Source organism: Myotis myotis, unplaced genomic scaffold (assembly GCF_014108235.1).
Source record: "Myotis myotis isolate mMyoMyo1 unplaced genomic scaffold, mMyoMyo1.p scaffold_m19_p_17, whole genome shotgun sequence".
In the NCBI taxonomy this organism is placed as follows: Eukaryota; Metazoa; Chordata; class Mammalia; order Chiroptera; family Vespertilionidae; genus Myotis; species Myotis myotis.
In genome coordinates, this window is record NW_023416321.1 from 4,251,101 (window position 1) to 4,269,520 (window position 18,420).

At 61.8% G+C, this 18,420-nt stretch overlaps 1 protein-coding gene across 1 annotated transcript in view; it reads left to right on the forward strand.

The window, feature by feature from the left end:
- The window catches only part of SDK2 (sidekick cell adhesion molecule 2), a 127,278-nt gene that overhangs the window by 99,288 nt on the left and 9,570 nt on the right, over positions 1 to 18,420 (forward strand). The window contains exons 37-44 of the mRNA XM_036339474.1: positions 1,768 to 1,954; positions 4,398 to 4,535; positions 7,741 to 7,902; positions 10,537 to 10,662; positions 13,439 to 13,603; positions 15,140 to 15,280; positions 15,553 to 15,691; positions 18,129 to 18,255. Coding sequence (XP_036195367.1) covers positions 1,768 to 1,954; positions 4,398 to 4,535; positions 7,741 to 7,902; positions 10,537 to 10,662; positions 13,439 to 13,603; positions 15,140 to 15,280; positions 15,553 to 15,691; positions 18,129 to 18,255 — 1,185 coding nt within the window. The remainder of the gene's footprint in view (positions 1 to 1,767; positions 1,955 to 4,397; positions 4,536 to 7,740; positions 7,903 to 10,536; positions 10,663 to 13,438; positions 13,604 to 15,139; positions 15,281 to 15,552; positions 15,692 to 18,128; positions 18,256 to 18,420) is intronic.

The window sequence follows — 18,420 nt, forward strand, 5'->3', positions numbered from 1 at the left end:
AACACTCACTATCGCGCCCAAGCATATGCCTCCCGGGAGGAGGAAGGAGCCGGGCGGGGCCTGCGAAGTGTGGCAGCCACCAGGCGGTCGAGGTGTGGAAGTCTCCGGTTAATGTGCACAGCCGGAAGCGTGTGGGTGTGCAGACTCCGTATGCACACCTCCACCCCCCCGCCGCCCCCCGCAGACATCTGCGCGCTCGGGGAACCCTTGTAGCCACGGATGTTAACCGGGGAAATGGAATTTCCACCTCCCAGACGTGGATGAGCAGCCACATCCACTGCCATGAACCGTGTGCCGGGGTCACACGCTGTGAGCACAGCTGAGACGGACTGCATCAGGGTCAGGCCGAGCTGTGCCGTGTGCACAGGCAGGCCCGTCCCTGCAGCTACTGTCCTTCGGTGACGCCTGCTTACTGAGCAGTTACTTTGTGCCCAGCCGTGTTCCCGGTCCACGTGAAGGTAAACCGTAGGGGAAAGAGACGGGCGACGTTCAAAACAAGTGGCAGCTCCAGGTGGCGGTAAAAGAAGCAGGTTAAGGGGAGAGAGGCCGAGGGGGGTGTGAACGTGTGAGTAGGTTTGTTAGGGAGGGACTTAGCGGGAAGCTGACCCTTGAGGAAAAACGAAGGATAGCAGGGTATGAATCACATGGACCTGGAAGAGGAGCATTCCAGGAAGAGAACAGGGAAGAGCAAGGGTCCTGGGGTCAGAGGCTGCTTGGCATGTGGGCCAGCAAACAGCCCTGTGTGTTGCAGAGTGCGTGGGGAGCGGCATGATGGGACGTGGGCCTGGGCAGGGACCGGGGCCGCACAGCCCTCACTCTGAACGAGGTGACAGGCAGGGGAGGTTTGGGGCAAAAGGAGGGGCTGGGTGACTTGGGTCTGTAAAGGGCTGTGCTGGCTGCAGTGCAGAGAGTTGTCTGAAGGAAGCAGGCACATCACGTGTGAGACCTCGTGGCGGCTGAGCTAAGATGGGGCGGTAGCGTGGCGGCAAGGTTTGCTCCCCGGTCCCAGGTGAAGGGTAGAGCCGGCAAACCGTGCTGACGCAGTGAATGTGGGGCGTGAGGGCAGGAGGAGCGACATGCGTTAGCGAGCAGTTGGATGATGGAGCTTCCAGCTGGCGCGGGCATTCACACACGCCAGGCGGGGGCGCTTTGGTGAGCTCTTGCCCACTTTGATTAGCTTCCTCCCGGCCAGCGAAGAAATTAGGCCCATAGCCTCAGAAACCGCTTCTGCCAGGAGGTGGCGACAAAGGCCCGCTAATCCTCCGCTCAGAGCGGCGCTGGGAGCTCTCGGGGCGCCTCACCAGCAGTCAGACCCTTAGTAAATGGTGCGCTGAGGGTCAGGCAGCTCCAGCCCCGCCAGCTTCTGCAGCTGGCGTTGCAAACTGCAGGGTGCCCGTGGGACGTGTCAACACACCCTGCATCCTACCCAGCACCCAGGTGATACGACCTCCTGGTCCTTGCACTCCATTCTTGGTTGGGGTGCACCCTCCGCTGCGCTTACCTTCTATTGCAGGTCCTGCCGGCACCACCATAAACACACAGCAGGCCTGTGCCCTCGTGGGGTTCCCAGACAAGCAGAAACTGTAGCGTTAGAAAAGGAAGGTTCTGGAAGGGTTGCTATGCTCTTAAATGCCTCCACACTATTTCCTGGGTCACTCACACCTCCCGTCCAGGTGTGTGGACGGCTCGAGTGCAGGTGTCCTGAGACCGGGTGTCCTGAGACCCGGGTTGTCCATCCCCTTCCTGCCCCATTGTCTGTGTCCGCAGATTTATTTCTGGGAGGCCCAGCGGCAGAACCTCACCGAGCGGGTGAAGACGCTCTTCCTGGCTGAGAACGGCGTGAAGCTCAAGAACCTGACCGGCTTCACCACCTACATGGTCAGCGTGGCAGCCTTCAACGCCGCGGGCGAAGGGCCTCGGAGCACCCCCACCCGGGGCCAGACCCAGCAAGCAGGTGGGGAGACCTCCAAGGGGGAGGAGGAGTCGCCCTGGAGGGTGGAGGAGGGACCTTCTGGCCCTGGCCGCTGGGCTCATGAGGAGTGGAGGCAGCCATCTGCTGCCACCCCCTGAGACATCTGGGCTGGGTACCCAGGCCCCTGGGATGCCCTCCACAGCCCCCAAAGTGGCCAACGTGGGATGCTTAGAAGAGAAGTTTCCTCCAAACAGCTTTGGGGAGAGCCCCCAGACCGGCCCATCCCCGCACCACCCCCCACCCCCCCACCCGGCTTGCCCTTGTAGCCCGCCTTGCCCATGGCCAGTCCAGGCCCAGCCAGCCCACTTCTCCCTGCCTGTTCCCACCTACACGTGCCAGGTGCTGGGACCACAGCCCCCCACCCCGCGGACAGAGACAGATCACACACCGCACAGAGGTGCATTAACCTCTGGTGGCTGTGCCAGGACGGAGGACAGAGGCAGGGGACGGACAGGTGGCTGTGGGCAGGTTTGCCTGCAGAGGCGTCCCTGAGGGGTGACATCTGAGCTGACAGGAGGGAGAAGAGGCCGGGGGAGGTGCCGGAGGAGGGGGTTCCGGCCGGAGGGGATAGCGGTGCCGAGGTCTGGAGGCTGGAGGGGATCAGAGGGACCGAGAGGAAGCCAGGTGGCTGGCGAGAACACGGGGCCCTGTTCTGGAGGGTCCGGCGGCCGGGGGAGGAAGTCGGCATGATCTGAGTGTGACGAAAGCCGCTGGCAGGTTTAAGCGGCTGGGCAACAGGATCTGGTTTGTGTTTTTATTTTTATTTTTTTGTATATTTGTATTGATTTCAGAGAGGAAGGGAGAGGGAGTTAGAGAGAAAAACATCAATGATGAGAGAGAATCATTGATCTGCTGCCTCCTGCACGCCCCACACTGGGGATCGAGTTGCAACTTGGGCATGTGCCCTGACTGGGAATCGAACCGTGACTTCCTGGTTCGTAGGTTGACGCTCAACCACTGAGCCACGCAGGCCGGGATAGATAGTGTTCTTGAAAGATTGTTCTGACCGCTGTTCAAAAGACAGACTGCTGTGGGGAGAGGATGGAGGCAGGGAGGCCGGGGGGAAGACGAGGTAGGGGTCCTGCTGCCACAGGGGCAGATCCGCCCTCTGCGTACTGTCCACAGTCACTTCTCAGGCAGATTGTACCTGAGCCTTCGGAAGCCCTGGGGATGGGCAGGGCAGGGCAGGGGTGCCCCTACGCTATGGTGAACAAGGGTGGCCTGGACGGGATGCCTCCCAGGGTCCCCCGCCGGATGAGGGGCATTAGAGGCTGGAGACGGGGTATCTGAGCTGGTCCCGCGCCGTCACCAGGCCCCCTCCTTGGCCTGTCACGGAGTTCTGTCCTTGCGGGTTCGCACCCCCGCCTTTCGTCCTGACCTCCCTGAGTGTCTTTCCCGACCTGCTGCCTCCCATTCTGTAAGTGGCCTTTTCTCTTCTTTGGGGACGAGCCTGGCTCCAGGAAAACCCCATCCCTCCTCAGGCTCTGAGAGTCTGTGTGTCTGTCCGCCCGCCTGTCCTGACGATTCTCTGTCGGTGTCGTCAGCTGGGTGTGAGCCCCTGGGAGCCTGGGAGCCGTGTCACAGACACAGCAGGACGCCGTGTTCTGTCCCTCGTCCCCCAAGCCAAGCGGAGGCCGGAAGGGCCCCTGAGCTCGCCTGCCTCCTTCAAAGGCTGCTCGCTGGCGCGGCCTGTCCCGGGCTGGACGGAGCCGGGCGGAAGCAGGGTCGGGGTCAGCTCCGGCTCCGTGGGGGTGGCCCTGACAATAATAGCCAGGCCATCCCGCTGGAGCCAGCACGGGATGCTACCCATGGAGGCTTCCTTCCCGTCCTCCCCGTCCGCCCCCGGAGCACTCACCCCCATGGTGTTGGGTTGCTCCTGGGCCCTCAGGCCAGAAAGGCGGCTCTTCCAAGGGGCTTGGCTGTCCCTGGCTCTGGCTGCGAGTGACAGCGTGGTCTCTGGGTGTCAAGCCCCGGCCGTGGTGACGAGAGAAACGGTGGCTCTGCCATCTGGTTCAGTGCCCGCCTAATGCTCTGAGGCCCAGGCACCCCCTGCCCTCTCCCCGGGAAGCTGAGAGAGATGTCCCCACAAAACCAGGACACGGCCTGGCCCCGCAGAGACCCTGGGGCAGGACCCAGGCTGGGCCTGGGCTCTGAGCCAGGGCTAGGGGCCCCTTAGCAGGAGGAACCCGAGTTCTCTAACTTTAGGCAAAGAATTCTTGGAGTCTGAGGTTGGAGAGCAAGTGTTGAGATGCACTGGAGAGGAGGGGGGGTCCCGTGACCCCTGGCGACCCCTCCTGCCCCGTCCTGTCAGAGCCCTGCTCTCTTCTGCCTCCCGAGCCCCCACCCCTGCTGGCTCCTGGGAGCTGAATGGGGCTTTGAAAGTCAGGGGGAGGAGGGGAAAAACCCTGTGCTGTCTCCCCCGCAGCCCCCAGTGCTCCCAGCTCGGTCAAGTTCAGCGAGCTGACCACCACCTCGGTGAACGTGTCCTGGGAGGCCCCGCAGTTCCCCAACGGCATCCTGGAGGGCTACCGGCTGGTGTACGAGCCCTGCACCCCCGTGGACGGTGAGTGGGCCCCCAGCGCGTGCCTTACACCCACCTCGAGGCGACTCTCTCCCAGCCGGGGTCCCCTCACCGTCACTGCAGTCCATGTGGCCAGCACCTCCCAGCTTCTAAATAGAAAACAGGCTGGGACAAGGGAAGGGGAATTCTGAGGTGAAACAAGTTGGGGGTGAGGCTGAGGAGCGGCCCTGGTCTCCTTACTCCCAGGTCAAAGTTTTCAATCTCTTCTTGTCTGAAAGTCGATGGCAGTCGGTGGGGGGGTGGGGGGGGGTGGCATGGAGGGAGGCAGGGGGGAGAAGGGACACCTGGGAGAGACACAGCATCCCAAGCTAGACAGGCCTCTGTCAGCCCGTGAAGATGGCGGGGGTGGGGGTGCCTCATGGTCCTGGCCCAGGCATGCCCCCCAGAATTTAGGTCCAGCCTTTCTCTGGGTTCAGCTTTCTCTGCCTTCCGTGGAGTCAGGAGCCACTTGGAGAATCTGATGAAAGACGAGAGCCTCTCCCCAGAAGGATGCACAAGTTTGGGAGGCATTGCACCCCACTCCCTCTGTGAGCCTCTGATCATGAACCCTGACCTCAGAGTTCTCCCTCTGACCCTGGGCTGTCTTCAGAGCCTCTCTGTAGCCCCTGCCCCGCCCCGCCCTCCAGGCCCTGGCTGGGACCCTGGCCCACTCCCGTCCCCCCCAGGTGGGTTAGCCCAGAAGTACAGCTAGTGGCTTAGAGAGGCGGGAAGGAGACTGGGCTCCCAGCGGCCTGCATCCTGTTCCGGAGCCCAGCAAGACCTTGGGGATGTGGCTGGCCTACCAGCTGGCACCCTGGTGGCCAGAGGTGACCACCTTGGGCTTACCCCTCCCTCCCACCCCTCCCCGACAACTGAACCTGGCCAGCAGTTCTGGGTCAGCCGGGGAACAATGGCCCTCAGTCTTCGCCGCCACTACCTGCCTGCCAGCAGCCTCCTGTCTGCAGAGTGGCACTGTGTGCTGGGCCAGCAGGGGAGCCAGCCCCGGGAGACCTGGTCAGGTGCAGGCCCGGGAAAGGGGCCATCTCTCCCAAGGGCAGGAAGGAGAGGACAGAGGTCACAGGGAGGGGACGCAGGGGGACGGGACAGGTGTGCGCTCGTCACAGTGGCCTCCACCTGGCCTGCCCTTGAGAGGCGTGAGAGCTTTGCCTTTGGTCCCTCTGTCCAGCAGGATCTGGACCCCACGTCCCCACGCCCTCCCATATTCCCGTCTGCCCCGTGATGGCCCAGCTGATAGGATCCTGCAGCCCTGCGTGCGGCTAGGCGACACCCAGTCTGGCCGGCGCGGCGTCTGCACCCCTGGTGGGTGCCTCGGCCCTGGGCTCAGGTCAGCAGGCCGCCTGAGCACCCAGGACCCCTTTCCTCGGGGAAAACCCAGGTCCATGCCGATGAGGGGTTTGCTCAGAAAGACCAAGGAGCAGGTACCCAGAGCTGCTGCTCTGGTCCTGGGCGTGTCCCCACATCACCCCCATCTCTCCTCATTCCTGCAGGAAGCACCTCTTGAGCGCCCCCCCCCCCACCCCGTCTGTCACTCGGCACTTTATTCAATGCGTAGATCGGGAACCTACCATGTGACCTAGCAGGTGCTCTGCTGTTTTTTTTAGCCTCATAACATCCAGCCTTAGATGCGACGGATGCCCTCACTCAGCGGAAGGACACACGGACGCTAGGGGACATGCACAAGGCCCCTGGGGCCAGTGCTGGGGTCTGAGCACAGTCCGCAGGCTGCGGAGACAGTCTCCCAGCAGTGACCATGTGCTCAGTGGACATGGGAGCTGAAAGCCAGTCTTGGCTCTCGGGGGGACAGCGGTCTCCTGATGGGGTGCTGGCCAGTGGGGTTGCCTGGAGGACATGGGTGTTTAACCTTTGCCAGCTCAACTGGCTGGGAGGAGGGTTGGGTCTGTGAAACACAGAGCGCCAACTCTCACCTCCTGAAAACCATCCATGCCTCCCCTCTAATTGCCACAGTTTGGGGTGCATTGACAGGGGCACCCTGGTGTGAGCTCCCAGCTCTCTCTGTCATTAGAAGCCCAGGCTATGCTGAAGTTGTCCTGACTGTAGGGGCTCAGGCTGTCCTGGCTGTTGGGGCTCAGGCTGTCCTGGCTGTAGGGGCTCAGGCTGTCCTGGCTGTTGGGGCTCAGGCTGTCCTGGCTGTAGGGGCTCAGGCTGTCCTGGCTGTAGGGGCTCAGGCTGTCCTGGCTGTAGGGGCTCAGGCTGTCCTGGCTGTCGGGGCTCAGGCTGTCCTGGCTGTCGGGGCTCAGGCTGTCCTGGCTGTCGGGGCTCAGGCTGTCCTGGCTGTAGGGGCTCAGGCTGTCCTGGCTGTTGGGGCTCAGGCTGTCCTGGCTGTAGGGGCTCAGGCTGTCCTGGCTGTAGGGGCTCAGGCTGTCCTGGCTGTAGGGGCTCAGGCTGTCCTGGCTGTTGGGGCTCAGGCTGTCCTGGCTGTTGGGGCTCAGGCTGTCCTGGCTGTTGGGGCTCAGGCTGTCCTGGCTGTAGGGGCTCAGGCTGTCCTGGCTGTTGGGGCTCAGGCTGTCCTGGCTGTAGGGGCTCAGGCTATCCTGGCTGTTGGGGCTCAGGCTGTCCTGGCTGTAGGGGCTCAGGCTGTCCTGGCTGTAGGGGCTCAGGCTGTCCTGGCTGTAGGGGCTCAGGCTGTCCTGGCTGTAGGGGCTCAGGCTGTCCTGGCTGTCGGGGCTCAGGTTGTCCTGGCTGTCGGGGCTCAGGCTGTCCTGGCTGTCGGGGCTCAGGCTGTCCTCAGCTGGCTGCAGGTGTGTTCCCTCCAACTCTGGGCTACGCTGTCTTCACAGAACCACTTCCTGAAAGATGGTCCTTGGAGTTGGAGTTTGGCAGGATGTGACGAGGGGAACAAAAATGGGCTATAAAATGTATTGGGGCACAAGCGTTGAGTTAAACAGGATGGCGTGTTGCTTTTCCCTCCAGATGCAAAAGGACCTGTGGGCATTTCCGAGGCAGGCAGTGTGTAGCCTTTCTGAAGCCAGTTCAGCCGTGGGGCCCTTTCTCCTAAGCTCAGCCTGGAGGACTGTGGCCTGAGAATCAGTCTGGGAGACACTGCTGTGTGCCCGAGGGTGCCAGCCTGGCCTCGTGCCAAGGGGCTTTGGCCCTGGCAGTGTCTGCTGCCCCCGCCCCCAGTCCCCCGCCGGCCCCGCAGTGCCCACATCCTCCACTTTTCCCCCAGGAGTCAGCAAGATCGTGACGGTGGACGTGAAGGGGAACAGCCCCCTGTGGCTGAAGGTGAAGGACCTGGCGGAGGGCATGACCTACCGGTTCCGCATCAGAGCCAAGACCTTCACCTACGGGCCCGAGATCGAGGCCAACGTCACCACAGGCCCGGGCGAAGGTAGGGGAGCATCGGCGGGCCTGGGACCTGCCGCCCTCCACACACGGCATTCAGCCCCCCACACGGGAAGGGGTGTCCAGACACCGGGAAGAGCAAGATGGGGTCCCCGGCGGAGCTCCCGGGCCAGGGGACAGCAGACACAGGCAGACACACCGCACCTCGAGAGCACAGCGTGGGCCTGTGCAGTGCGTTGATGGAGGTGAGGGAGAAGGTGGCTGGGCTGTCGGGTCACCCATAACATCAGACGTGTCTCAGGGTGCCGCTGAGGTCAGAACCCCTGGGGTCCTTTTGATAAGTGCAGGTTCCTGGGCCCCAGGAAATCGGCATCTCTGAGCATCTGCTTGGGAATGTGCATTTGAGTAAGACCGAGGGGGTCTCTCCGGCACCCGCTGTGAGAACCACTGATTGTGGGGGTGGGGGAGGCAGGAAGGCGACTCTGACTGAGCTAAAGGTGGGAGCACCTGCCGGCTGCCTCCTTCCTGGACAGAGGTGACAGGCTGGCAAGGTTGTGGGGAGGCAAGAAAGGAGCAGCACAGCAGTGCACCCACCTGAGGCAGGACGGGAGGGGCAGGGAGGGGAGCGCCAAGGGCCAGAGAGGAAGTGAGGCTTGGTTTGGGTCTTGTGACACCTCTTCAGGTCGTCCTTGGGCTGGGGGGATGTCTTAGGACCCACGGTGGTTGGGGCTTAGCTCTCCAAAGTCCCTGTCACCCCTGCAGAATGTCCCCTGCTGAACACAAAAGCCACCTGCCTCCCAGGCCACTCTCTTTCCTCCCTTCCTGAGAGAGAGCACAGCCCATCCCATACTTTTCCTGAAATCCCTCCCCCTGCCCTCCCCTCCTCCCTCCCTGCTGCCCCACGGATCAGGCCTCCTTGCACCAGCCCCTGGCTTAGCTGGGCCCTGAGAGGCCGCCTGGCCCTCCGCTCACCTGCGGGATGGGTTTGCCCTCCCAGCTGCTTCCGGCTGCCCTTCGCTTTCTCTTTCTGGGCACCTTCCCTTCCCGCCCCTGGCTCTGCAGAGAAGCTGTGTGGCTCAGGCTCCATGGGAACAAAGCCGCAGGGCTGCAGGGAGAGCCGCCTGGAGCCACCAGCCCCCCTCTGCCCTGCCCCTGCCCCTCCCTGTGGGCCTCTCACCTGCGCCCGCTTTCCTGGGAAACAAAAGCAGGAAGAGAACAGTGGCATGGGGACAGGAGATGCCCATCTGGACAGACTGTTCTAACCTGAGGCCTGGGGCAGGCCAGGCAGGCCAGGGGACAGGAAGTACAGGGCGGGGGGTGAGGGGGTTAAGGAAGAGCCAAGCTGCCTCCTGCAGGTGTGAGTGAAGAGGGTCTGCAGGGAGGAAAAGCAGCTCCCATGCTCCTCCCTCCCCTTCCCCCAAGCCAGACAGTGGTCCAGGAGATGACTGACAGCTCCGTCTCGCAGCCCTGAGCGAGAACTCAGGGTCCTAAAAGCCCCGCCCCACCCTGCACACCTCCCTGGGGCTGTCCCACTGCGGGCAGGACACGCATGAGGGGAGGAAGGAAGGAAACGCGGTCCTCAAGGTCATGGGTGGGGACTGGGCGCGGGCGGACATTGGGCTGCCCAGCTCTGTCACTGAGTCCCTGGCCTCCGGTCCAGCCCGCCAGCTCCTGGGCCCAGGGATCTTCCATCCGAAGCTGGACTCGCGTCCACCAGGGCCACCCGCCTTCGTTCAGCGGCCGGTCACCCATCACTGGCTCCCTGGCCCCCCCAGCACATAGGAAGCACCTACTGTGTGCCCGGCTCTGAGCAGGCAGGGCTGCACGTCGAATGAGTGACAGCACTCAGGGTCGGGGCCCAGGGGGACAGTGGGAGCCAGAGGACAGGCACTGGCTTGTGCTGCAGGACACCCCAGACAGAAGGGGCCCGGGACCCGTGGCCGAGAAAACCGGCTCCCTGCTCTTACTACCGAGGCAGCTGCCTGCTGCTCCGGCTCGCGGGCTGGCTGCTACCTGACCGCCTGCCTCGCCAGGAGAACTGGCCCTGGAGCCCGGCTTTCCTCCCTCTCCAAGCAGCAGGGCCCAGGTCCTCCTGCAGCCCAGCCTCCTCTTCTCCTGCCTTACAGCCAGCGCGGCTGCGCTGGAGGATTTCAGACAGGCGGTGCGGGGGACAGTGCCCTCATAGGCCAGGAGGGAGGATGTCAGGGGCCCGCTCAGCCCCCCAAAAGCAACCTCCCCCTATCATGGGCCCGCTCTGCCATTGTCCTACCCGCCTCCACTGCCCCATGACACATCCCTTCAGGCCTTGCATTCCAAAAGGCTGTACAGGTGGGGAAACTGAGGCACCGGAGGGCTATGTAAACTGATCAGCCACCCATCTAATGGTTCTGGGTTGGACTAGGCACCCGGGTCTCCTGAATCTGCTCCAGGGACCTTTCTGGCATCACCCCAAGGTCCCTCTCCTGCCCTGAAACTTGGAATTGGGGGAGAAAAGGGAGTAAGACACAGAGAAGAATCAGCAGGGCAAGCCTTAGACACACTCCCTGGCCTCACCCTGCAGGGTTTCCCAGGACTCGGGTGGGGCTGGTTTTGCAGGCCAGCCCCTCCAGCGGGGGCACCAGGAGGCAGGCAGGGTGCCCGTCGGTGCCCTGCATCCCTGGCCCACGTGTGCCATTTGCAGGTGCCCCGGGACCGCCTGGAGTGCCCATCATCGTGCGGTACAGCTCCGCCATCGCCATCCACTGGTCCAGCGGAGACCCCGGCAAAGGACCCGTCACCCGCTACGTCATAGAGGCCAGGCCGTCAGGTACGCCCGCCCTGGCTGAGCCGCTGTCCCCGTGGAGCCCCCGTCTCACTTCCTGCCTCCTTCCCGAGTCCCTCCACCTGGTGCACTCCTGTCATCGGCACCTGCGATGGTGCGGGTGCTTCTCCAGGCGAAGCTATCGGTGACTGTGGGAGTGGGGAGCAGGGAGGTGCACCCTTAGTTAAGGAACACCCAGAAGTCCCCAGAGAGCAGCACCTAGTGCCCGGTGAGGACCCCCTCAGGTGGAGGGTCGTTCAAGAAGCCAGGGGAGCCCTAGCCGATTGGCTCGGTGAATAGAGCGTCAGCCTGCGGAACAAAGGGTCCCGGGTTCGATTCCGGTCAAGGTCACGTACTGCAGTCGCAGGCTCCTCCCCAGGCTGGGCCCTGGTCAGGGCTCGTGTTTCTCTCACATCGATGTTTCCCTCTCTCTTCCACTCTCTCTAAAAATCAAGGGAAAATATCCTCGGGTGAGGATTTAAAAAAAAATAAAAGAACCCAGGGAAGCGAAGAGTTGAGCTCACAGAGGTTAAACACCCATGCCCTCCAGGCAGCCCCACTGACCAGCACCCCCCAAGGAGGCCAGCTGTCCCCCTGAGACCCAGCTGCCTCTTTAAGGCCCGTCTCCGCCCTCAGGACTGGCTTGGCAGCTCCCGTAACCGCCCCAACCTGTCCTGTCAAGCCTGAAATCGAATCACAAGAACTTCCCAAGCCATCAGCAGATGAGCGGCCGATGAGCCGCTGCAGGGGCTGCTCTGCACGCTCCCGTTTCACAGTCGCCGCGACACCTGCGCCTCCCGGCTCCCCTTACCCGCGGAGCCACTGCCAGCTCCCCCGTTGCTAGGCTCCCGAGTTCACCAGAGAAGCCAGAGTCGGCAGAGCCGGAGGCGTGTTCCTGGTCTTCCGTGGACCCGTGATTAGGCCACTGAAGCTGAGACACTAAACGCAGTCTCTGCTGCTCCTGCAGGAGCAGCAAGTGGCAGGCACAATGGGAAGTAGCCGGGCATGGCAGGAGGTGGCACTTCTAAGGGGGCATCAGAGCATCCCGGGGACATGTTAGCTCCTTGGGGCAGGCGAGCCCTAGTCATCTCAATACCAGTAGCTCATTTCAGGGGTTCCAGGAGGCAGCTACTACCCCGTCGTTGCCCTAATCTTAGGTGCATGATTACAGTCACCAACAGCTAACATACAGCAGCTCAGAGCCAGCCTGTAGCCGGAAGGTGTGCGTACGGCTGGCTCTCTCCCCACTCCAGATGGTCCTGCCCCCGCCCTCCAGTGCCCGCTGCTGAGTTGGCCTGGAGACGGCCGTGTGCTTCTCCCAACCAGGGCCCGAGCCTGATTTTTCCACCCGAGTTGGCCGGCCAGGGTGCCAGGCTGTGGAATGTTGGCTCCAGAATGGACTCCGGCCTGTTGATTTTCCGCTGTTTCCTGGGAGGCCTGGCGTGGGGCCTGGTGTTCCGGGTTGGGGTGGGGGTGGGGCGTGAGTTGGTCCACACGGGTGGGATCAAGGACTAGGGTAAGAGGAGGGACTGAGCCAGGATCCCGGGAAGGGTCAGGACTCAGAGCCGTGGCGGAGGGCTGGTGCTGGGGACGGCAGGCTGTGGGAAAGGGTGAAGAGCCATTGTCTTCATCTTGGGCTAATAGTTAAGACGGAAGATGGGGGTTGGGGGGCTGAGAGGGAAGTCAAGAGCTCAAAAGTTGGAGACAGCATGAGTGGAGTACAGACGGGGATCCCTTCTGCCCTCTCTGGTCCCTGCTACTCCTCTGACCCCTGCTCCTCAGCATGGAGGGACCTGAGGATGGGTCCCATCAAATCCAGGCAACTTGACCAAACCCTCACGGTCACCCCAGTCCCTTCTGCAGCTGTTCACACACAGTCCTCTTCTTGTCTGATGCCCCTGCTGTGTGTGCTTTGAAAAGGGGTGGGGACCAGGAACATGGGGGCCTGGTTAAGTACAGGAGGGGGCACCGGATGACGACATCTGAGGCAGCCAGTGTTGAGGAGCACTTTGCAATGCAATGGAAAAAGTGTATGCAGGCCCAGTCAGCATGAATAGGAGGTCACTGTTTGATCCCGGTCAAGGGCACATGCCCAGGATGTGGGCTGGATCCCAGTGCAGGACAGGTAGGAGGCAGCCGATCAATTCTCTCTCATCCTTGATGTTTCTATATCTCTCTCCCTCTCCCTTCCTCTCTGAAATCAATAACAATATATATTTTTTAAAAGAGTAATATGCAAAATTCTGCCTATAAGGGCTGAAAAGGCTCATCTCTTTGTCTAGAACAGCCGTGGGCAAACTACAGCCCGTGGGCCGGATCCGGCCGTTTGAAATGAATAAAACTAAAAAAAAAAAAAGACCGTACCCTTTTATGTAATGATGTTTCCTTTGAATTTATATTAGTTCACACAAACACTCCATCCATGCTTTTGTTCCGGCCCTCCGGTCCAGTTTAAGAACCCATTGTGGCCCTCGAGTCAAAAAGTTTGCCCACCCCTGGTCTAGAAGATGGTGATAACAGGTTGCTTATTGCAATCTGTTCTGCATATTATACATGTTTAATATTTTATAGACATCTTAACAAATAGACTAAAAGTGTCAGATACTGCACAAGTATCTGTCATCTCCTGAGGACCTCCTGGGTGCGCGCCCCCACCCCACCCCCACCCCCACCCCCGCACTGGGGAGTGGAGTTGACAGGTGACCTGACAGGCCGCTCTCAGGGAGCGACAGGTAGGCTGGGGCCTCCCCTCACGGGGGGCCTCCCTTCTGTGCTCTTGCAGATGAGGGGCTATGGGACATCCTCATCAAAGACATCCCCAAGGAGGTGACCTCCTACACGTTCAGCATGGACATCCTGAAGCCAGGCGTGAGCTACGACTTCCGGGTCATTGCAGTCAACGACTACGGCTTCGGCACCCCCAGCAGCCCCTCCCAGTCGGTGCCAGGTACCAACCAGCCTGTGGGTGAGGGGTGCAGGGGCTGGGCAGTGGGGAAGGAGGGGAGGCAGCAGAGCCCTGGGAGCACGGGGATGGGGCCCAAAATGCACTGTCCCCACAGTGCCCCAAAGCAGTGAGCCCTGGGCCAGGGCCCAAGTCAGGGTTCAGCTTTGGAAGAAACTGGGGACGGACAATGGCTCCTGTGGGTTCCTTTTCAAGGACTTCGAAGCCCTGGGCAGGGGGCCCAGCCGGCTTGTGGACGAATCAGTGGGCCCAACGTGGGAGCTTCCTGAGCTCATCAGCCAGGAGAGTCAAGGGCACCAGGCCATAAACTGTGTGTCTCCATAGAAACGGAGCCCCAAACAGACAGTCAGCAGCCCACAGAGTACACACAGACAGGCCTGGACCACCTGATGGAGCAGGGCCCCAGTGGGGTGACCTGCCATCTCCCCTTCTCCTCTCCCTGTTCTTCCCATCCGGCGTGTCTCAGCTCACAAGGACCTCTACGACCAAAACCCATGACCCAAAGCTAAGCACTGACCACTTAATACCAAGGCCGCTTCCCCCAGGGCAGACATGTCACTCAGAGTTTCTACTCACCGGGGGAGTTTCCAACCCCCGCTGCCTCCCTCCTCCCACCTACTCCCACCCTTGCCATATTGACAGCACCGATCGTGGGAAATAAATAAATGCTTGAGGGCTGAAATAGGAGCCAGCCCCGCCTCGGGCAGCAGTGTGGATTAGACGGGCCGGGTACAGAAAGCAAGTACTGGGGGCTTCAAAGAAGGGGAGCCCTCCCTGGAGAGGCATTTGAAAGACCCACCCATGTCCTCTCACAACCACCCTGCTTTCTGCTACCAGAAAAAGATTCCGTCCCAACTGACCCTGGGGACAGACCTTCCCAGGCCCAGCACAGGCCACACAAGCACCTTTCCAACGCAAGGTTGGCCCTGCCTGTCCCGGTAGGCCGTGGGTGGCAATGGAAAAGTAAAAGGAGCCTGGCCGGCATGGCTCAGTGGTTGAGCTTCGACCTATGAACCAGGAGGTCATGGTTTGATTCCCGGTCGAGGCACATGCCTGGGTTGCAGGCTCGATCCCCAGTGTGAGGCATGCAGGAGGCAGCCGATCAATGATTCTCTCTCATCATTGATGTTTCTATCTCTCTCTCCCTCTCCCTTCCTCTCTGAAATCAATAAAAAAAATATTCTTATATAAAAAAATAAAAAATAGCAAACACACCATCCCTCCTCCACTGCAGCCCGTGTCTCCAGCAGACATCACTAATCAATCCCGGCACTGTTTCCTCGTGAGTCCAGAAGCAACCTCAGCGCTCATCTCAAAACAGCCTCCAGGGACCCAGCTGATCAGAGCTGGCACTTGAGATGATTGCCCCTCCCAGCCTTGTTGTAGGCTTGACCTCCTTCAGAGGGCACAGGCCCCACCTACCCATAGACTGAGAGCAGGACGTAGGGACCCCACTGCAGGGGAGGTTTGGAGGCAAGAGGGGCCGAGCACCCTGGCCCTGACGCCCCACCCGTGTTCCAGCCCAGAAAACCAACCCGTTCTACGAGGAGTGGTGGTTCCTGGTGGTCGTCGCCCTGGTCGGCCTCATCTTCATCCTGCTCCTGGTCTTCGTGCTCATCATCCGGGGCCAGAGCAAAAAGTACGCCAAGAAGACGGACTCAGGTGAGCCAGCACCCAGCCTGCCGGCGGGGCTGGGCCTTCCCGTGTCCGCCTCCCTTTCGCAGCGGCGGGTGGAGGTCTCTCCCGGAAGTGCATCTGTTCCCACAGGTGGGGCAGCCCGGGCTTCCCACCCAGTCTCCATCTCCTAGTCTGGTTTCAGCTCTAGCAAGAGACGGAGGGGGCAGCCGGCCAGGTGGGGAGAAGGGAGGCGAGGGAGGGGACGCTGCCCAGCGTGAAGGGATGGTGTGACCGAGCCATGCCAACCTGCCCCCCAGGGAACAGTGGCAAGGCTGGTGCCCTGGGCCATGGGGAGATGATGAGCTTGGATGAGAGCAGTTTCCCTGCCCTGGAACTCAACAACCGGCGCCTCTCCGTCAAGAACTCCTTCTGCCGGAAGAACGGCCTGTACACCAGGTAGTGGCCCTCTGCGTGGGGGACGGGAGGACAGGGGTTGGAGGGCCAGCAGTGCCCGGCTGGGGAGGGCCACAGAGCAGGCAGTGCCCACTCGGCTCACCCTGTCCCAGAAACGGCTTTCCACCCCAGTGAGTGGAACGGTCAGCACGCGGACGAGGGCACACTGGCGAGAAAGGAGGTGGGGACAAGGGTTTCCACCAATCACAGCAGAAGGCAAATAACTTGCAGTTTTGCAAACGGGCCGACTGCCATCTGAAGCCAGCCGTTCCTGGCACAGCCCGAAGCCATGATACCCACTTGCCCCCAAGGGGAGACGGGCCCTGCCAAGGCTGGGCAGACCCACCTGAGTGAGAGGCCCCAGGAGCTCCCCACGATCGTGGACGCCCCACCTGCCCCCTCCCAGGAAAGGAAAGGCACCCCGAGTGTAGCTATGTCTCCCCTGGTCCTGCCAATGCCACTGTCATTGCAGAACACTTTCTCCCACCCCCACCCCCCAAGTCCGCACTCTCAGCATCGTCCCCCAAGGGCAGCATCTAAGAGCCCACCAGGAAGGACGAGGTTGGTGGCATGCCAGCTCTCTCCCCTACATCTCTTCAACCCCAGGCCCTCCTACCGACTCCTGCGGCTGCGGGGCTGCCCATGGCCAAGGGCAGGGGCAGTGCACAAAACGTCTCTGTCTGGTCCCGGAGGGAAGAGGCGATGTGTGTGTTCCTCAGGGGGGTGGGGGGGTGGCGGTGGCGGTGGGGGTCGGGGTGCTGGCCAACGAGGCCCACTCTCGCCCTCTGAGAAAGCCAGCTTTCCAAAGAAAGGGACGTTTGAGGCCTCGGTGGCAGGCCCAGCATGGCCACCACCGTCTCGCCAGGCCGGCTCCAGGGCCCTGCCGCACGGAACAAGGGGCGTTTCACCGCCGGCCTGGCCTGGCCTGCCTCTCGCACCCACAGTGCACACACACCGCAGCCCTGACTGCCCCTGCACCGCTGGGCCTGCACAGAATTCCCATCTGCGCCAAACGAGCCCCAGACTCCAGCCCGACCCAGCCCTGGGGACATGCCAGCCCCCACTCACCTGCAAGTCACGAGGGCAGCTTAGCCCGGCACCCCGTCTTCTCCCTCCTCCGTGCCGTGTGCTTGCCTGTCTCGCCTACATGAGGCCTCGGCTAGTGCTGTTCCTGCTTTATTTTTAGTGTCAATACGCGCTCTGTTGATCGGAACAAAATCAGCACAGAGACGGCACCAGAGGTCGGAGGGGCAGGGGGTTGCCTGTGGCATGTTCCCGGGTTGCGGGACTGTTCTCGGAGCAGCGTTTCTGCAGCGTGCGGCGTCCGGCCCCTGTGCGGACAGCCGGGGCTCAGAGCCACAGTGCCAGAGCAGGCTGGGCAGAGGCTGGGGTGTCAGGCCCTGGGCAGTGCCCCCTCGCACCCGTCCTGAGGTCAGAGTGGTGGAGGACCCCAGGCCTGCCCACTCCTCACCCTCAGCCCACGTGGCCCAGGAGCCCGCAGCCCCGGCCTCCAGCCCGCAGGCATCCGTGGCAGGAGGTGTGCCAGGCGTGTGTCCTCTGGTGACTCGCAGCCAGGCCTCTCTCTCACCCGGAAATGCGCGACTCTCCCCAGGGCTGAGTTCTCAAAGGTGGGGCCTGACGTAGCCGTAGCCGGGAGCCACAGCATCTCTGAGCCGATCTGAGGGAGGGAGGCGGTGCTTTCCTGGCTCTCTGACCCCAGTGCTGACTCTGAAGCTCACCTGTGCGTTAATGATGGTGAACCTTTTGAGCTTGGCATGTCAGCATTTTGAAAAACCCTAACTTAACTCTGGTGCCGTGTCACATATAGAAATTTTTGGATATTTGAAACCATAGTAAAACAAAGACTTATATTTTTGATATTTATTTTATATATTTAAATGCCATTTAACAAAGAAAAATCAACCAAAAAAATGAGTTCGCGTGTCACCTCTGACACACGTGTCATAGGTTCGCCGTCACTGGTTTAGGAAGTACGTGGAGAGGTTGTTACAGTGCAGGTCTCAGGCCTCCCCTGAGCGTCCGATTCGGGAGGTCTCGGGGGCCTCGGGGCTGTGTCACATTCACTGCCAGGTGATGCTGAGGCCTGCGGTCCTAGAAGCACAGGTGGAGGATCAAGGTGCACCCCACCGCCCCCCCCACCCCCACCCCCCAACACACACACACACACACTTCCCTGGAGCTCATTCAAGAGCTCAGCCCAGCACCCTCAGCCCCTGGGCCTCCCCCACCCCAGGCGGGGCCCCCAGCCCAAGTGCCACCTTCCAGGGCACAGGCCTGCGAAGAGCAGCACAGGAGCACGAGGGATCCGAGGGCCTTCCTGCCTCCAGGCCTCTCAGGGCCTCCCCGGACCGGACCGGGGACCAGAGGAGGCTGCTCTGAGTGAGGCCACCTCTCAGCCCCTCCCCTCCCTTCTCTCTAGGTCTCCGCCCCGGCCTAGCCCGGGCAGCCTGCACTACTCCGATGAGGACGTCACCAAGTACAACGACCTCATCCAGGCAGAGAGCAGCAGCCTGACGGAGAAGCCCTCGGAAGTCTCCGACTCTCAGGTGAGGGGCGCTGGACGGGGGTGGAGCAGGCCCTCCTGAGAGCTGGCCTGCATGGCAGCCCGTGCGGGCCCAGCTCCTCCCCTTCATGGGCCGTAGCGACTCAGGGGCCCCAGCAAGCGATGTGGAAGTCGGATACAGGCCAGCTGCCCCCTCCCAGGCTCTGCT